The sequence below is a fragment of the Myxine glutinosa genome, chromosome 2 (assembly GCF_964187855.1).
Source record: "Myxine glutinosa chromosome 2, kmMyxGlut1.1, whole genome shotgun sequence".
Lineage (NCBI taxonomy): Eukaryota > Metazoa > Chordata > Myxini > Myxiniformes > Myxinidae > Myxine > Myxine glutinosa.
Genome location: NC_136262.1, coordinates 228,493,476 through 228,511,049, shown reverse-complemented (window position 1 = coordinate 228,511,049; position 17,574 = coordinate 228,493,476). Strand labels below are relative to the sequence as shown.

The following is a 17,574-nucleotide window of genomic DNA, read 5'->3' as shown; positions in this document are numbered from 1 at the left end:
GTGTCATCCTTCAGATTTTTTTTGTATACAAGGTCGAGGCTCGTGTAAGAGCTAACATTGATCACAAAAAGACAAACCGACTCATTAAACATAAAGCATATGATAAAGGGAGCGGGAGAACAAGATGGAGAGCAGGGACATCGGGAGATCTGTGGGAGGGAGGAGGCATGGGAAGGGGAGGAGTGGGGGTGGGAGAGGTAAAAAAAAAAAATACGTGGACACTGCGAGGACTTCCAGGAAAGAAGTCGGAATTTTGAAAAAGTGGATCTGGGCTGAATTAACGGGGGTAGAAAAGATCAAGGTTTTGGATGGGGGAAGATAAGAGATGGTGGTGAATGGCTGTTTTAACGACGTGGAGGGAGGAGTGGGATTGAAGAGAGTGAGGGAGTTTGTTCCAGAGGCGGGAGAAAACAGGAATGAAAGAGTGAAGGTGAATAGAGTCTTGATTTTGGCAGTCTAACCATAAGAGCGTTGCTGGCAGATCTTGTGCGACCTGTAGGAATATTTGGGGGACAGAGCACAGAGGGAGCTGGGGGAGCAAGGGCGGAGAGGAGTCTGTAGAAAACAAAGACCACCAACCTGCCTGTGATGAGTGAGTGAAAGGCCCTGAGTGTTAGCTTCATCGCGGGAGATTCCAATGTTGGTTAATGGTAATCGACTATTGTCTTTATAAATTATCCTTCAAGAATAATATAAGCGAAGGACAAATAAACTGAACCCCTTTTTACTCAATCAACCAAATTTTCTATTGTAAAGATTTTAAGTTGGGGATACTTCTGCTAGAAGTGGTTTGTGGACCTTCAAGATCCCACGGTGTCTTGCAAAGAGTAAGTGAGTTATCATCAGCGTCCTGAATAAAGCCCAACTTCCTGGTCAAATTGGCTCCGGTTGAAAGTCAGGCCTGGCCAGCCGGTTCATGAAAGCACTTGGCCAAACTTCCGTATTGCTCTTAAGTGGCACTCTTGCACGAGATGAGAGCCTCTGGAGACCTAAATCATTTCCCTTGACCAAACCCACAATAACGTGAGATTCATTTGGTGCCGTAAAAGAAGTAGTAGTCATACATCTGACCCGGAATCTGGTTGTGTCATTTCTGGTAGTGAGGTAATGGTGTTGTAGCAGTGCCCCCTGGAGGTTCGACAAAGCATTTTGTAATTTGGCTAGCATGCCAGCTATTACTCTTTGTGAAAGACACCGTGGGATCCTTAATGTCCACCAGCAGCAATTCCTTAACGTCATATCCGAGACATTCCCAGCTTAACGTAGCATCCGATGAACGGCACACTAATTTATACGAAGTACCAAAGTGACGGGTTATGGTCATCTTGGGATTCAGACCCTGACGAGACAACTCAAAGGCAAGTTCAACAACCTCTGAGGTATCCTACCAACCTATCTGCCAGTTAAGAAGGCAACAAAGAAAAATTTGTCATTTGTCATCTAGCCCGTGCATCCACATCCTTCCAGACAGTTTTTTATTTATTTATTTTTTTGTATACAAGATCGAGGCTCGTGTAAGAGCTAACAGACAGTGTTACAATAATGTTGCACAAATGCAATTGCTTACCTTTCGACATTTAGAATGTTTATACATCTTTAGACATCTCCATCAGCACACAATAACTAACTGCATCTAACTCATTTCCCAATAAGCACGGAAACTGCATCACCGTTTAAATTTTCGTTCGTTTTTGAATGTGTATGGACGACTTTAATGATTGTTATCCTTCATTTCTTTCATAATGCTGCATTCATGCGTTTTGAATTTTCCCCATAATGCCGCCCAATTTGACAGCTGAGCTACGGAATGACTGAAATTGCAATATATATGCCAAGCAATGGAAAACAATATTTTCAAGAAAATAACTTTCCTATCTTCATTTTTTCCAATAAGCTGATAAATTTGTGATTAAATTATGCATTAGTTAACCATTCATATGTACAAGATCCAATTATATGTTTTATTTGCTCCATTGTTTTCTTGATAAAGGTGCATGTTATAGCAAATACTATAATGTTTTATGATATGAGGGTCACACACTCACACGCAGTTCCCTTCTGGACGTTCTTGTGACAAGGCACCCCAAAGGAGTCCGAAACATCAAGGTTTACAGGAAGTCCGCACACACCGACTGCTATCTCAAATTTGACTCCTGCCATCATATGGAGCTCAAAAGAGCTGTGGTACACACCGTCTCGAAAAGAGGACATGATTTACCATTCTACATTAGAAGATAAGATGAGAGGTGAAACATGTTCGGAGCGTGTTGAAGGCAACCGGTTGCATGGACAGCTAGCTACCGAAAAGGAAAACGATAATGGCTGGGCCATACAAAAGGCTCGGACCGCAGGAACAGCCAAAGGGTTTTTGTGTTCTGCCTTTTGTACCTAGTGTATCATGGAGGATTGGCAGAGTGTTGAAAGCGGCATGAGTGAGGGTAAGCTTCAAACCTGTATTCAGTGTCAGGCAAGCTCTGATGAGGGTCAAGGGCAAGCTGCCGAGAAGGGACAGTGTAGACTAGAGGGTGGTGTACATGGTGCCCTGCAGTTGTGGGGCCGAATATGTGGGAGAGACTGGCAGGACCTTAGACCAATGCTTGCTGAACACCACAAAGCCTTTGAGTGCATCTATCATAATAGCTCTGCCATTGCCAAACATAGTCTCAAGGCAGGGCACACTCCCTTATGGGATCAGGTTAGCATTTCTGGTTAAACTCCGAACCAAACACCACCAGAAGACGGATTCTGGAGGCTTGGCACGCAGAGGAAATGGACACATCGATCACACAGGAGGTGGTGGATTTACCATTAGCGTTTGGACCACTCTTGCATAAATGCATTTGAAGGGGTGCTCCATATCGAATGGGAATTATATGTAACAGGTCACCCGGTTTGTTCATCAAGTCAAACCTTTTCCAACCCTCTCCCTCCACCCCCCACTCCTCCCCCCCAAACCCCACCCCCACCGCCAAATTCCCCACACCTCATTGCTGCTTTGCCACAAACTGTCATGTTCCCACCACACTGATAACGTTACAACTGCAATTACATTTTATCTGATGGCACATTGGATTACATTGAATAGTGTATTGTTACATAGTTATGTGAATGTATGTGAATTACCATGCAGGTCTTTGCTTATCCATGTGTAGTAGATTCAGGGTTGTTGTGGTTGGAGGGTCAGGAGCCCTTCTGAAAAGTGTCCGGAAACGGAAGTGACCGGAAACGGAAGAGGAAAAGACACGAGGAAGAAAAGCGACGGTTATTCTTCTTCCTCGCCCCGCTCCGACGAAAGGTGGGATCGACCTTGCGCTGCGTGGAAAAGCGGCGTTCCGAAGCCCGTCTGGCGAGAGGAGTTACCGGGACGTGTACCTACCCGGTGGAGACGTCAAGTTGACGTGGGGCCGTGCATCGACCCCGCGTCTGGCACCGTTCGCGGCACCGTCTAAACAGACGCGTACGGGTCGCACGTTGGGGGCCTAACACGCCTTGCAAGCGGCGTGGGGCTTTTGGCTTGCTTTACCGTACCCGCTGCGCGTGGCCACGAGGGGCTGCAGCCGCGGTGCCTGGTACGATACCTGCCCGGTGGAAACACGTCCACCCGGGGTTCGTTCAACCGCCCGAGTGCGGCGACGCCGACCAGCATCTCGGTCAGGAGGGGCCCAGAGACATTGTGAGGGGCAGAGACCAAAAGGGGGTCGTGAGTACAGAAGTGGACACACATAGATAAGATGGCCATCTTAATCATATAGGGAATTGATTGTGGATTGGGAATTGTTGATGGTTGTTTGTTGTTGATTGCTCGGGGAATATCCGTGATTGTATCATTGAAATCGTATGATATCCTTACCCTGGAAATATATCATTGCACATCAGTTTCTCTTGGGTGGAATTCATAGGGATTGCGTTGCGAAAGCGCATATATATAATACTACTTTCTGGCGAAGGTCCTCTCACGGTCCGGGGGTCACCGAGACCAGGTAGTCACCGAGGGGACCACGTAACAGAATTGGGGGCTCGTCCGGGATTTAAAATTGTATAACATAATAAAATAATAGTTTTTTATTAATTAAAATTTATTAATTAATTATTAATTGGTAAATTTTTTTGAGAAATTGGGGTAAAGTCTTGGGTGAAGGTTAACAGGTGTTAACGATAGGCACCATGGCGTTTGTGGCACAGAACTTTGTGGTAACCCCGAGTGAGGCACAGTTCCGAGCGTTACTAAAGTCGGACCTCTTGAAATTGGCCAAACATTTTAACTTGGAGGTCCGAACTAATTTGAGGAAGGCAGAGTTGCAGGCCACGGTGATACAATCTATGGTGGGATTAGGAACATGGGACGAGTTAGCCTGGGAGTGGCTACCCGAAGAACCAGAAGACGTTGAGCTCCGGAAACTGGAGTTGCAATTACGGAGCCAGGAACGGATCAAAGAAGAAGAAAGGAAAGCAGAAAAGGAAAGAGCAGAAGAAGAAAGGAAAGCAGAAAAGGAAAGAGCAGAAGAAGAAAGGAAAGCAGAAAAGGAAAGATCAGAAGAGGAAAGGAAAGCAGAAGAGAGGAGAGAAGAGAAGCAAGCAGAGGAAAGGAGAGTGGAACAAGAACTCCAGGAAAGGTTAAAAGAAGAAGAAAGGAAAGCAGAAGCGAGGAGAGAAGAGAAACAAGCAGAGGAAAGGAGAGTGGAACGAGAACTCCAGGAAAGGTTAAAAGAAGAAGAAAGGAAAGCAGAAGCGAGGAGAGAAGAGAAACAAGCAGAGGAAAGGAGAGTGGAACGAGAACTCCAGGAAAGGTTAGAAGGGAGAAAAGCAGAGGAGAGGAGAGCTGCAAGGGACCTCGAAGCAGAGGAGAGAAAAGCGGAAAGGGAATTAAAGGAACTTGACATGGAGCTTCAGCAAGAAATCAAATTCAAGGAGCTGGAGTTAATGAGAGAACGGGGAGAGGCACCACCCTTGCTGACGGGGTCGACACCTAACCAGAAAACCTGGGATGTGGGCAGACATGTGAGGCTGGTTCCACCGTTCAGTGAAAAGGAAGTCGCGAAATTTTTTCCACACTTTGAGAAAGTGGCTCGACAATTAAACTGGCCGGAGGAGGCCTGGACCATACTCGTGCAAAGTGTGCTGGTGGGGAAAGCTCAGGAAATTTATTCGGCGCTACCAATGGACCAATGTGCAGATTATGAGGTACTGAAGACGCACATCCTCAAAGCCTATGAGTTGGTTCCGGAAGCTTACAGGCAAAAATTCAGGAATGCCAGGAAGAGGGAGAGTGAGACCCATGTGGAGTTTGCCAGAGTGAAAGAAAACATGTTTGATCGGTGGTGTGAGTCAAAAGGAGTCGGGAAAGACTTCGAAACATTGCGGGACTTGATCCTGGTGGAGGAATTCCAGCAGTGTGTCCACGAGGACATCAAAGTGTACCTGCAGGAAAAGAAAGTACCAAAGTTGTGGGACGCAGCCACCATGGCAGATGATTATGCCTTAACCCACCGAATAGGGGTCCACGAACCTAACTCCTCGCCTAGATCTCCGCAGGGGAGGTGGGGAACAGCAGGTGTGGAGAATGACCATACATGGCGGCGGCCTCGAGAGGATTATGGGGACAACGCGGATACCCCACCTGTTCGAAATCAGAGGGATGCGGGCCCAAGACAAACTTATAGTTCGGGGGGCCCGAGGCAGACCACAAGTTTTTCCTCCGGGCCTACTTGCGCTTTTTGCAAGAAACCTGGACACTTGATGTCCAGTTGTTACCGCATGAAAAGGGAAGACCCAGAGCGGAGTCCGACTATTACGACTCCAAATGCAATGGCCATTGTGAGAAATCGCCATCAAAAGGGTTACCAACCATTTATTTCAGAGGGGTTTGTGTCACGGGATGGAGCCTCGACTAACCGGAAACCGGTTAGGATATTGAGGGACACAGGGGCACATCAATCTTTAATGCTTGAAGGCATTTTGCCATGGTCCGAGGAGACGGCAACGGGGGATAGTGTTCGTTTACAGGGGATCGGGGGCGGTGTTAGTGCTCCACTTCATGTCATCCATTTGGAGTCCGATTTGGTGTCAGGACCGGTCACCGTCGGTTTACAAGCCACGCTTCCTGTAGAGGGTGTATCTGTGGTTATCGGGAATGATTTGGCCGGGGGTCAAGTTTATGGTAACCTGAGGGTTGGTAAAGAGCCCAGCAGGGAAAATAACACCACACCAGCTCGGGATGGCGACAAAAGTGCCAAGTTATTTGTAGGGGGACTGAACTTCAAAACAGAGGAAGAAGGTCTGACCTCTGTCTTCAACAGATATGGGCCGCTGGTGGAAGTGCGGTTGGTAAGAGACTGGGAAACGCAACAGTCAAGAGGGTTCGGCTTTGTCACGTTTGCCAGCACAAAAGACGCCAGAGAGGCAGAGAAGAATTGGAATGGCAAGGATTTGGAGGGTCGGACCATAACAGTAGGGAAGGCATTTCGTAGGCGTCGAGAGGTCTACAGGAGAGGACAACTGGGCGGTAGTTTTGGTGGTGGCCGCAATCAATATTATTATGGAGGCTCCCTGAGTTACGGCAGCTCCCGAAGGAAGGATTGGCAAAGTAGTGGCCGAGAAGGAGACCGCTATTCATGGGACTACAGGGACAAGTGATCCCACCATAATTATTAGGGAAGTTCTGAGAAGTTGAAGCACTGAATGCGGCGGAGCCGCCGAGCCAAGCTTCCTACACGGATTAACCGTGAACGCCGTTCCTAAAGGCGTCCATGTAGTGAACTTTCATGCACGGACTAACCGTGAACTCCACGTTCCTCAAGGCGCCCATGTAGAGAACTTTCCTGCACGGACTAACCGTGAACTCCCCGTTCCTAAAGGCATCCATGTAGTGAATACTCGGCTTGGCCTCCCGGAAAAAGTGCTATCGAGTTGCTTAACTTTGGATCTTTGATCAACCCCTTAACCTTCATTCACAAGAAACTGACGGTCAAAGTCAGAGGGTCATGAGATGGAGTTTGATTTGGCAGGGACAATGTCGTTGCTGGTGCTTAGTCCAGAGTGAGTAATCTGGAGGGGTTGTGGTGAAATTTTGGTTGCTTTATTTTTAAGTGATAACTGTGCCCGGGGGGAACTGATAATGTGGGGGGGTTGAGTTATCTGGTTTGTTTCTCCCAAATTGGCCGGCAAAGAAAGTTTTCGCTGGGTTCGAACTTTCTTTCTTGAAGGGGGGGAGTGTTACATAGTTATGTGAATGTATGTGAATTACCATGCAGGTCTTTGCTTATCCATGTGTAGTAGATTCAGGGTTGTTGTGGTTGGAGGGTCAGGAGCCCTTCTGAAAAGTGTCCGGAAACGGAAGTGACCGGAAACGGAAGAGGAAAAGACACGAGGAAGAAAAGCGACGGTTATTCTTCTTCCTCGCCCCGCTCCGACGGAAGGTGGGATCGACCTTGCGCTGCGTGGAAAAGCGGCGTTCCGAAGCCCGTCTGGCGAGAGGAGTTACCGGGACGTGTACCTACCCGGTGGAGACGTCAAGTTGACGTGGGGCCGTGCATCGACCCCGCGTCTGGCACCGTTCGCGGCACCGTCTAAACAGACGCGTACGGGTCGCACGTTGGGGGCCTAACACGCCTTGCAAGCGGCGTGGGGCTTTTGGCTTGCTTTACCGTACCCGCTGCACGTGGCCACGAGGGGCTGCAGCCGCGGTGCCTGGTACGATACCTGCCCGGTGGAAACACGTCCACCCGGGGTTCGTTCAACCGCCCGAGTGCGGCGACGCCGACCAGCATCTCGGTCAGGAGGGGCCCAGAGACATTGTGAGGGGCAGAGACCAAAAGGGGGTCGTGAGTACAGAAGTGGACACACATAGATAAGATGGCCATCTTAATCATATAGGGAATTGATTGTGGATTGGGAATTGTTGATGGTTGTTTGTTGTTGATTGCTCGGGGAATATCCGTGATTGTATCATTGAAATCGTATGATATCCTTACCCTGGAAATATATCATTGCACATCAGTTTCTCTTGGGTGGAATTCATAGGGATTGCGTTGCGAAAGCGCATATATATAATACTACTTTCTGGCGAAGGTCCTCTCACGGTCCGGGGGTCACCGAGACCAGGTAGTCACCGAGGGGACCACGTAACAGAATATTTTTAATGAGAGTCATCGATTATCCTTTGATCATATCCAAGCATTTTGAGTCCTTACCGGTATATTTATTGGTTTACATTGATTGTTCCTTTTGATTTGTTAATCTGCTAACAGCTTTTAATGTACTGATGTTTTTTTAAATGTGCTGCAACTCATATGTTTACAAGCTAAACCCCGCCCCACCAACGCCGACAGGATCCGAACATTACGATCGACAAAGTAAACCCCGCCTCCAAGGAATCGTAATAGACAATTAACCCCGCCCCACCAATCGACTAAGGAAAAAGGACCCGCCCAGTAGAGGCTGAGAATCGGTGAGTGGTCAAGAGAGCCGTGAGGCCCCGCCCCCGAAGTGCATGATTTGTCGGGGTGGCATCATCGAGAGACTTCGAGAATGTAAGGAGGAAGAATCTCTCTCTCTCTCTCTCTCTCTCTCTCTCTCTCTCTCTCTCTCTCTCCTCTCTCTCTCTCTCTCTCTCTCTCTCTCCCCTCTCTCTCTCTCTCTCCTATCGGAATGGGTGGGCGCTCTTTGTCCTTTGTCCCTGGCGTGGCTGTTCCTGGCTCGTGTGCGATTGTGAAGATGAGAAAGAAGAAGAATCGCTCAGGCTCTTGCTCAGTCGCTTTTTGTCTCTGGCTTAGCTGTTCCTGGCTTGTGTGCGATCGTGGAGAGGAGGAAGAAGAATCGGTCTCTCTCTCTGGTGCTGGCTTTGTGGCGGGCGGTCGCTTTTCTCGTGTGCACTTGTGGGGAGAACTGTTTGGAGCCCAAATAATCTTGCAGCGTTGGAGCCAGGGGTGTTGTTTGACTTGGTGCTCTTCAGGGGGAGCTGGGGACCGTGTTGTGCTGGCTGGCCCGGGATCAAGCGGGAGACGTTTGGCTGCCTGCTGCATGGCTCGGTTTGCTGGCGTGATTGACCGGCGCCATTGCTTGGGCGCTTCGACGTGCGGTCCTCTCGTTGACCGACCCCACCAAAGTGCTCGTGGAGACCAGAGCTGAGTGCCGGCAGAAAGGGGGGATTTTATTTTATTTAACCTTTCCCCTTGTCTGTGTGGAGACATCTAACATTAGGAAATATTCAATTTACCTCACCGTTCATTTTTATTCTTTGCTTGGAGTTGGAATCACATAATCAGAGTATTACAAGAAAGGAAAGCAGAAAAGGAACTCGAGGAGAGAAGAGCAGAGGAAAGAGCAGAGGAAAGGAGAGCCGAAAGGGTCTTAAAGGAACGGGACATGGAGTATCAGAGGGAACTTAAACTCAAGGAGCTTGAATTACTGGGGGAACGGAGAGAAGTAGTATCCATGCCGGCTAGTTAGACAACCAGTCAGAACTCTTGGGATGTTGGTAAGCATGTGAGGCTGGTTCCACCCTTTAATGAAAAGGAGGTAGCCAAGTTCTTTTTACACTTTGAGAAGGTGGCTCAAATGTTAAAATGGCCTGTGGGGTCATGGACTATGTTAGTACAAAGTGTTCTGGTGGTTAAAGCTCAAGATATCTATTTGGCTTTACCGATTGACCAATGTGCAGATTATGAGGTAGTGTAGAAAGCCATTCTCAAAGCCTATGAATTGGTCCCTGAAGCTTACCGACAAAAATTTAGGAATGCCAGGAAGAGGGAGAGAGACCCATGTGGAGTTTGCCAGAGTGAAGGAAACTATGTTTGATAGGTGGTGTGACTCGAAGGAAATTGGGGAAGACTTCAACTGTTTACGACAATTGATATTGGTGGAGGAATTTAAACAGTGTGTCCACGTGGACATTAAAGTGCATCTGGATGAAAAAAAGGTACCGGAGTTGTATGAGGCAGCAACAGTGACAGATGACTATGCCTTGACACACAGGATGGGGTTCCACAAACCTAACTTCCCTCCTAGAGTTAGCCAGGGGAGTTACATTAAATCAGGTTCGGAGAACAAATTTTCATGGAGGCGGCCTAGAGAGGAATGGGAAAAAATCTGATACCGGAACTTTTAGGGATCAGAAGACTGCAGTTCCAAGGCAGACCTATCTTCCGGGGGGCCCGAGGCAGACCACAGGGTTTTCCTCCGGGCCTACTTGCACTTTTGGCAAGAAACCTGGGCATTTGATGTCCCAATGTTACGCCCTGAAAAGGAAAAATCAGGATCGGAGTCAGGCTAGTGCAACTCCGAATGCGGTGGCCAATGCGAGAAATCGTCCTTGGAGGACAGTGCCTTGTGAAGGTTCCTGTGCCAAACTTACGGCGTCACAGAACGACCTTGTCCAAACCTTTTATTTCCGAGGGGTTTGTGGCACTGGATGGGGGACTTAACTAACCAGAGACATGTTAGGGTATTGAGGGACACAGGAGCACATCAATCTTTGATGCTTGAGGGCATTTTGCCATTGTCGGAGAAGACGGCAACAGGGGTTAATGTCTCTTACAGGGGGTTGGTGGCTATGTTAAAGCCCCTCTTCATGTAATACATTTAAAGTCTGAGTTGGTGTCAGGACCGGTCACTGTGGGGGTTACAAGCTACTCTTCCTGTAGAGGGAATTTCTTTTATTATCGGGAATGATTTGGCCGGTGGTCGAGTTTCCGGTAATCCGATGTTGGTTGAAAAGCCCAGTATGGAAAATAACACAGCACAGTTAGAGCAGGAGAATCCGGGTATCTTTCCATCCTGTGCAGTGACTCGTGCTATGGGTAGGAAGTGCTCGGAAGAGAAGGAGAAGGAAGGTGATGTGGATTTGGGTTCCATCGAGATATTGGTGGAAAAGTCAGGAAGAGACGATAGGAAAGGGAGTGACATCAAGGAACCTAAGGAAATGGTGGCAGCTGGACCAAAAGAGAAAATGGAGTGTCCGTCGGAGACATCTGGGAACGAAGCTGAACAAACGGTGCTTGTCCAAAAGAGACTTGTTGAAGAGCAACACTGAGATTCGGAGCTCCGGAGTTTGATTGGTAAAGCCATTACGGAGGAAGAGGCTAGGAAGGTGCCTGTTGGTTACTTCATGAAAGGGGAAATCCTCATGAGAAAATGGAGACCACCGGAGGTGCCAGCAAATGACGAGTGGAAAGTTCATTACCAAATTGCGGTGCCACAGCCGTACCAGAAAGAGATATTGAGTTTCGCACATGAGACACCTTTGGCCGGGCACCTTGGAGTGAACAAGACATGTGACAGAATTGTGGTACATTTTTTCTGGCCAGGATTGCGACGTGATGTGGCAGAGTTCTGTAAATCTTGCCATTCTTGGCAGCTGGTGGCAAAACCTAATCAGAAAGTCCCTTCTGCACCTTTAAAACCAATTCCAGCTTTTGAAGAGCCATTCAGCCGAGTCATTATTGACTGTGTAGGTCCTTTACCTAAAACTAAGGCTCGACATCAGTATCTGCTGACCATCATCTGTGCTTCCACTAGGTTCCCAGAAGCGGTGCCTCTTAGGAAAATTACTGCGGCAGTTATTGCAAAGGCCTTGATTAAATTTTTCACTCTGGTTGGCCTACCTTAGGTCATCCAGTCTGATCAGGGTTCCAACTTCATGTCAAAGCTTTTTCAGCAAGTGGTACACCTGTTGGGAGTGAAGCAAGTGAGGTCAAGTACTTACCATCCCGAGAGCCAAGGGGCCTTGTAAAGGTTTCACCAGACATTGAAGGATATGATCAGAACGTACTGTTTTGAATGTGACATGGATTGGGACGAGGGAATACCCTCATTGCTGTTTGCTACGAGGGAATCTGTTCAGGAGTCATTGGGGTTCAGTCCTTTTGAACTTGTGGTTGGACACGCAGTGCGAGGACCGTTGAAATTGGTGAAAGAACAGTGGCTACAGGAGTCGCCGCAGTCAACAGTGGTAGAGTATGTGTCAACGGTTAGGCACAGATTGGCTAAGGCTTGTGAAGTTGCGAGAGGAAACTTGAAAGTGACACAGGATAAAATGAAAGTGAGACATGACAAGAAATCTCAGATAAGAAATTTTAGTCCTGAGTACCGGGTGTTAGTGTTGCTTCCTGTTCCAGGTCAGCCACTACAGGCTAGGTATTGTGGTCCCTATGCAATCGAAAGGAGGGTTAATGAAACAGATTACGTGGTGACAACTCCCGACCGATGGAAAAAGCGGCAGCTGTGTCATGTCAACCGACTGAAGAAATATTATGAGAGGAAGCCTGTGGAAAAAATGGTTCCTGTCTCACCTGTCGTGCCTGTAGTCGGGGTGCAAGAGAATCCAGAGTTTGAGGCTGGTGTGAAGTTTGATAAGATTGATGGCTCGTCCCAGATTGACGAACATGGAAGTGTTGATTAATTTACACGAGAAATTAGGTCATTTGACGAGGGAACAACAAGGACAACTATCCAGCCTAATTTTTGAGTTTGCACATTTGTTCACAGATGTACCTGGTCGTACTGACTTGGTATATCATGATATTGAGGTGGGGGAAGCCACTCCTGTGAAACAACACCCCTATTGGATGAACCCTGTGAAAATGGATTATCTTCGGAAGGAGGTTCAGTATATGTTGGAGAATGACATCATCGAACCAAGCAGCAGTGAATGGAGCTCACCATGTGTGTTGGTTCCAAAACCCGATGGCAGTTTTCGCTGTTGTACGGATTTAAAACAGGTTAATGCAGTAACCAAGACAGACTCATATCCCATCCCGAGGATTGATGACTGTATTGATAGAATAGGCCCAGCTAAATTTGTAACTAAATTTGACTTGCTGAAGGGGTATTGGCAGATTCCTCTTACTGATCGAGCCAAGGGAATCTCGGCTTTAGTCACACCAAAGGGGTTGTATCAGTACAAGGTTCTTCCCTTTGGGTTGAAAAACGGTGTTGCTACATTTCAATGGCTGAATAATAAGCTTATTGCAGACCTTGAGGGGGTGGAGGCTTATCTGGATGATGTCATCATCCACACCATGACCATGGAAGATCATATTGAACAAATTCATGCATTTTTCAAGAAACTGACCGAGGCAGGGTTGACCATCAACTTATCTAAGAGTGAGTTTGTAAAAGCACAGGTGGTGTTTCTAGGCCATGTCGTAGGTCAGGGTCAGGTACAACCAGTGACAGCCAAGATAGAAGCCATTGATCGCTTCCAAGTTCAAAAGGGAAGAAGGAGCTTATGAGATTCTTGGGTATGGCTGGTTGGTACCGGCGGTTCTGCAGGAATTTTTCTGATGTGGTAGCCCCTTTCACAAATTTGCTGAGGAAAGAGATCAAGTTTGTTTGGGATGACAAATGCCAGGCTGCCTTTGCCAACGTCAAAGCGATATTAATGAGCTCTCCTGTCCTAGCAGTGCCGGATTTTCAAAAACCTTTCAAGTTGGCCATTGATGCAAGTGATGTGGGGGCTGGAGCAGTTCTATTACAGGAGGGTGATTATGGCGTGGATCACCCGGTGTGCCACTATTCGAAAAAGTTTAACAAACATCAGGAAAATTATGCCACTTTGGAAAAAGTAACCCTTGCTCTCCTGCTAGCTCTACAGCATTATGAGGTGTATCTGGGAACTGCTACCTTTCCTATAAAAGTCTTCACTGATCACAACCCCTTAACCTTCATTCAAAACATGAAAAATAAAAATCAGAGGTTGATGAGATGGAGTTTGCCTTTGCAGGAGTTCAACTTGGAAATTGGGCATGTAAAGGGCAGGGACAATGTACTTGCCGATGCTTTATCCAGAGTGAACTAACTTTGAAAATTCCTGTAGGTTGTTTGGAAGTTTTGTTGCTTTCTTCTGGGGAATATTAGTTGTTGTTGCTCACGTGAGTTGATCAGCCGTAGGTTGATTGGTAGTTTTTTGGGTGTGAGTTTTACTTTTGTTTGTTAAAGGGTGTTTTTGCATGAAAGAAAGTTTCCACTATGTTCAAACTTTCTTTCTTGAGGGTGGGAAGTGTTACGGATTCGTCACTTCCGTCTTTATGGTTTTCATCTACTTGAAGCATTTTTAGTTTCAGGTACTATTATTGTTACGGTTTTGGTGTGAAAGGGAGATAACTGTCTTCAAAGGTAAAAAGAGTGTTTCAGAAGAAAAACGAAATGGGTGAAGAAGAAACTGGAAGAAGAAGAAGAAGAAGAGGCGATAGGATCGAGAGAGATCGGAGAAGAAAGGCTTATCTGCTTCGTGGTGGCGAGCGGACCTTGTGGACATTGGTCGCGAGCGAATGTTGGTTACCCCGGGAAAAGGATTCCCGTGACAGAGTCGTTATTGCTGTTGCAAATAAACCTGCATGACGGGTTTTGGTTCCGAGAGTGAATCATCGTTGGAGAGCAAGCTGACGCTTCCATTATCGGCCGGTCCGCCATTTCACCTCACACCAGCCCTTCGCCCGGTTCCACGTGTGTGTCGTGGGTTTTCCCGGAGCGACCTCAGCGTGGGAACCACTGATTGTTCATGTCGGCTTCATTGTCGGGTGAACGGAAGGTGTGAGTTTCCATTCACCTTTTGGGTAAACCATTACCGGACCGACTTCCGACCGACTTTGGCCCGACCTCTCACCGAGCGGCTCTTCTGCAGCTTTGACTGTCGACCGACCAGGGTTCAGGTCTCAGTACGACCTTTTCGTGTGATCGCCAGAGCGGGGATCGACTTTGGCCTTGTGTCGTGACACCGTGACTTTGGGGAATGTTACAGTTCGCTCACGTAGGAGTACTGTGAGTTATTGATCAAGGAAATATTGGTGGTACCATCATAGGAATTGTATGGTTTATGATGTGCAAGTGAGAGTTTCCTTGTACTTGCGTTAAGTGTTATTATTGTGTGAGTTTGAATACAATAATTGGTTTTGTATCAATTGCTGGGTGTGGTTCTACCATTGGTCATTGGGACACACACATAATAGCACATCTTTCTGCCGTGACTCCTTTCGAGGCTCGGAGGTACACCGTGGCCGGGGTTTGGGGAGGAGCACGTAACAATATGTCTATATACATTATACATATATATGTATATTTTTTATGTATATACTGTATATGTATATTTATTTTACGTGTATATATCTATGTATATTTATTTATTTTACATGCAGTAAAAAACTTTTGTTCATATGATGTTGGCCATTTTGTGTGTGTGGTATTTGTTTATTAGTTCTGCATAACTGAGTTTGCTGTTTAATCCATTTGGCTAATTGGTTTTGAGCTCCTAACATAAATTAGTTCTGGAAGATTTTGACCCTCAATCAATTTGACATGTATATGTGACTGTTTGCAACCATAAACCCAGATTTAAAGCACATTATGCTTGTTTTTCCCCTTGCTCTCCATCTCCAAATGCAGCTCTTCATGGTGGACAATGGCGCAGATGACTGGCGTATTGCCATGACACATGAACGCATATTTTCCATCGGCCTTGAGCTTGTTGTCTGCGCTGTTCATCCTATTCCTGGCGAATACAGGTTCCTGTGGACAGCTCGTCATGCCTTTTTGTACACACCATTATCATATGAGGCAGACGTGGACATCATATTGTCCATTCCCATGTTCCTTCGCCTCTATCTCATTGCCCGTGTCATGTTGCTGCACTCAAAGCTGTTCACTGACGCCTCGTCACGGAGTATTGGTGCACTCAACAAAATCACCTTCAACACTCGTTTTGTCATGAAGACACTTATGACGATCTGCCCAGGCACTGTGCTCTTGGTGTTCAGCATCTCCCTGTGGATCATCGCTGCGTGGACGGTCCGTGTCTGTGAAAGGTGAGACCAGGTCATATTCATCATGATTTAAAAAAGTTGTTTAAAATTCTGTATATCAGAGTCTACTGTTTAATCGTTCTACTTCCTCATACTTTTCATTTTCCTCCTCCTTGAATTGTCCCCCATTCTTTCCTTTTCCTCTTCTTTTTTGCCTCTTTCTTTTTATTTTTGCTCCTCTTTTAGCTGCTTTTTGCCTTGCATATTCGTTATTATTCTTCCTTCTTCTTTTGCTCATGTTTTGTTACTTTCAATATGTGATAGTTATAGCTTTTGCTGTCACATATATGGTGTTTCACGAAGGAGTGGGTTCAAACAGCCAACTGATAAAGGAGAATACAGTAAGATTTGCACTTTCCATCAAATCATTGATCACAAGCTTTGCTCCAATTATCATCTTTTATAATGATTTGGCATTATACCATTCCATATTTGTTATTATATTATTATTATATTAATTAATCTTTGAAGACATTTGTTTAATGAACTGCATCAATATTTGTGTTTGCTGAACACCACCAACAATGGTGAGCTTCCAAAGAGACCAGCAGCGGCATCAAATTCAAAAGGTTTGTTGATTGAAGAAGTTAATATTTGTGTAAAATGAGGTGATTTGCAAAATGTGATTTTCTATAAACTGAAGTAGGACTTGCCATTTACTGGAATTTCAATGAGGTGGTGTGGGATATGAAGTTTTTATTATTATTATTATTATTATTATCATTATTATTTAAATAAAATGAGCCGAGATGTAAAGTTTGGTTCCAGCTGAAAAAAAAAAAGGGAGGTTTGTGTCTCAGATGTGTCTCGCGATGGTTCATTTGGGATTGATCTGTGAATAAGTGCATTGTTTTATTATGATGGCAACCAAATTCGAATGCAGTAGTATTTGATCGGGAGCATTTGTCAGCAAGACAGGAGAGTAGATTTCTCGTGAATGAATAAATAGGTTTGCTTGTCTGAAGTGCAACTTTCAAAAGGTTATACAAATGACAACTTTTTTACTCTTCAATATATGAGTGCTTTCAAACGCTAGAAAAAATATTTCCTGAAGATTTCAGGATTTCTGCTTATCTAGGAAACCAGGTGTGTGTGTGTGTGTGTGTGTGTGTGTGTGTGTGTGTGTGTGTGTGTGTGTGTGTGTGTGTGTGTGTGTTGTTGGTTATTATCTCCATATGTGGGTTTCAGAAAAAAGAACTTTCGTGTGTGTGTGTGTACGTATATGTTTGCATGTGCATGTGTGTGCGTGAAAGTTACTGTTGTTGGCTGGTGTGTGTGTGTGTGTGTGTGTATCAGTGTGGGTGGTTATGGTGGAATTGCTATACTCTGATACTTAAATGCCAATTTTCATAAAATGTATCCCAAAACCCCCATGGGACAATTATTTATAGTCGAGAGCACATATCTCCGCATCACCAGAGACAACTTTGTACATTTTGGCCAGAAACAAATCATAAGCAATGTGACCTGATCCTATAATATACACCAATGGGCCTTTTCATATGCAGAGAATACCAAGAAAACTGAAGCTCACCAAGGTCTAATTTGTGTCAGACACCAGAAATTCCTTAACCACTGTTGTAACTGGATGATGTAATTCATTTACAATGATCTTAACATGCACGTGGTACCATAATTGTGACACAGGAGTAAAAGTTTATTTGGGAAGCAGCCTGGTTGATGTGGTGAACTATGAATGTGAATATCACGAAATCTGTGGCAGAATAATACAATGATCATACTCTCGAACAGAAAGCTCAATGCAATATTGTTTATGTGA

General features: G+C 46.0%; 2 protein-coding genes across 2 annotated transcripts in view; one reads left to right on the top strand and one right to left on the bottom strand.

Moving 5' to 3' along the window:
- The window catches only part of LOC137420761 (small conductance calcium-activated potassium channel protein 2-like), a 475,474-nt gene that overhangs the window by 11,544 nt on the left and 446,356 nt on the right, over positions 1-17,574 (top strand). The window contains exon 3 of the mRNA XM_068106101.2: positions 15,379-15,797. Within this exon, the coding sequence (XP_067962202.2) occupies positions 15,379-15,797 (419 nt within the window). The remainder of the gene's footprint in view (positions 1-15,378; positions 15,798-17,574) is intronic.
- Positions 1-17,574, bottom strand: part of MYO5A (myosin VA) — an 808,830-nt gene that overhangs the window by 417,251 nt on the left and 374,005 nt on the right. The gene's annotated exons all lie outside the window — the stretch shown is intronic.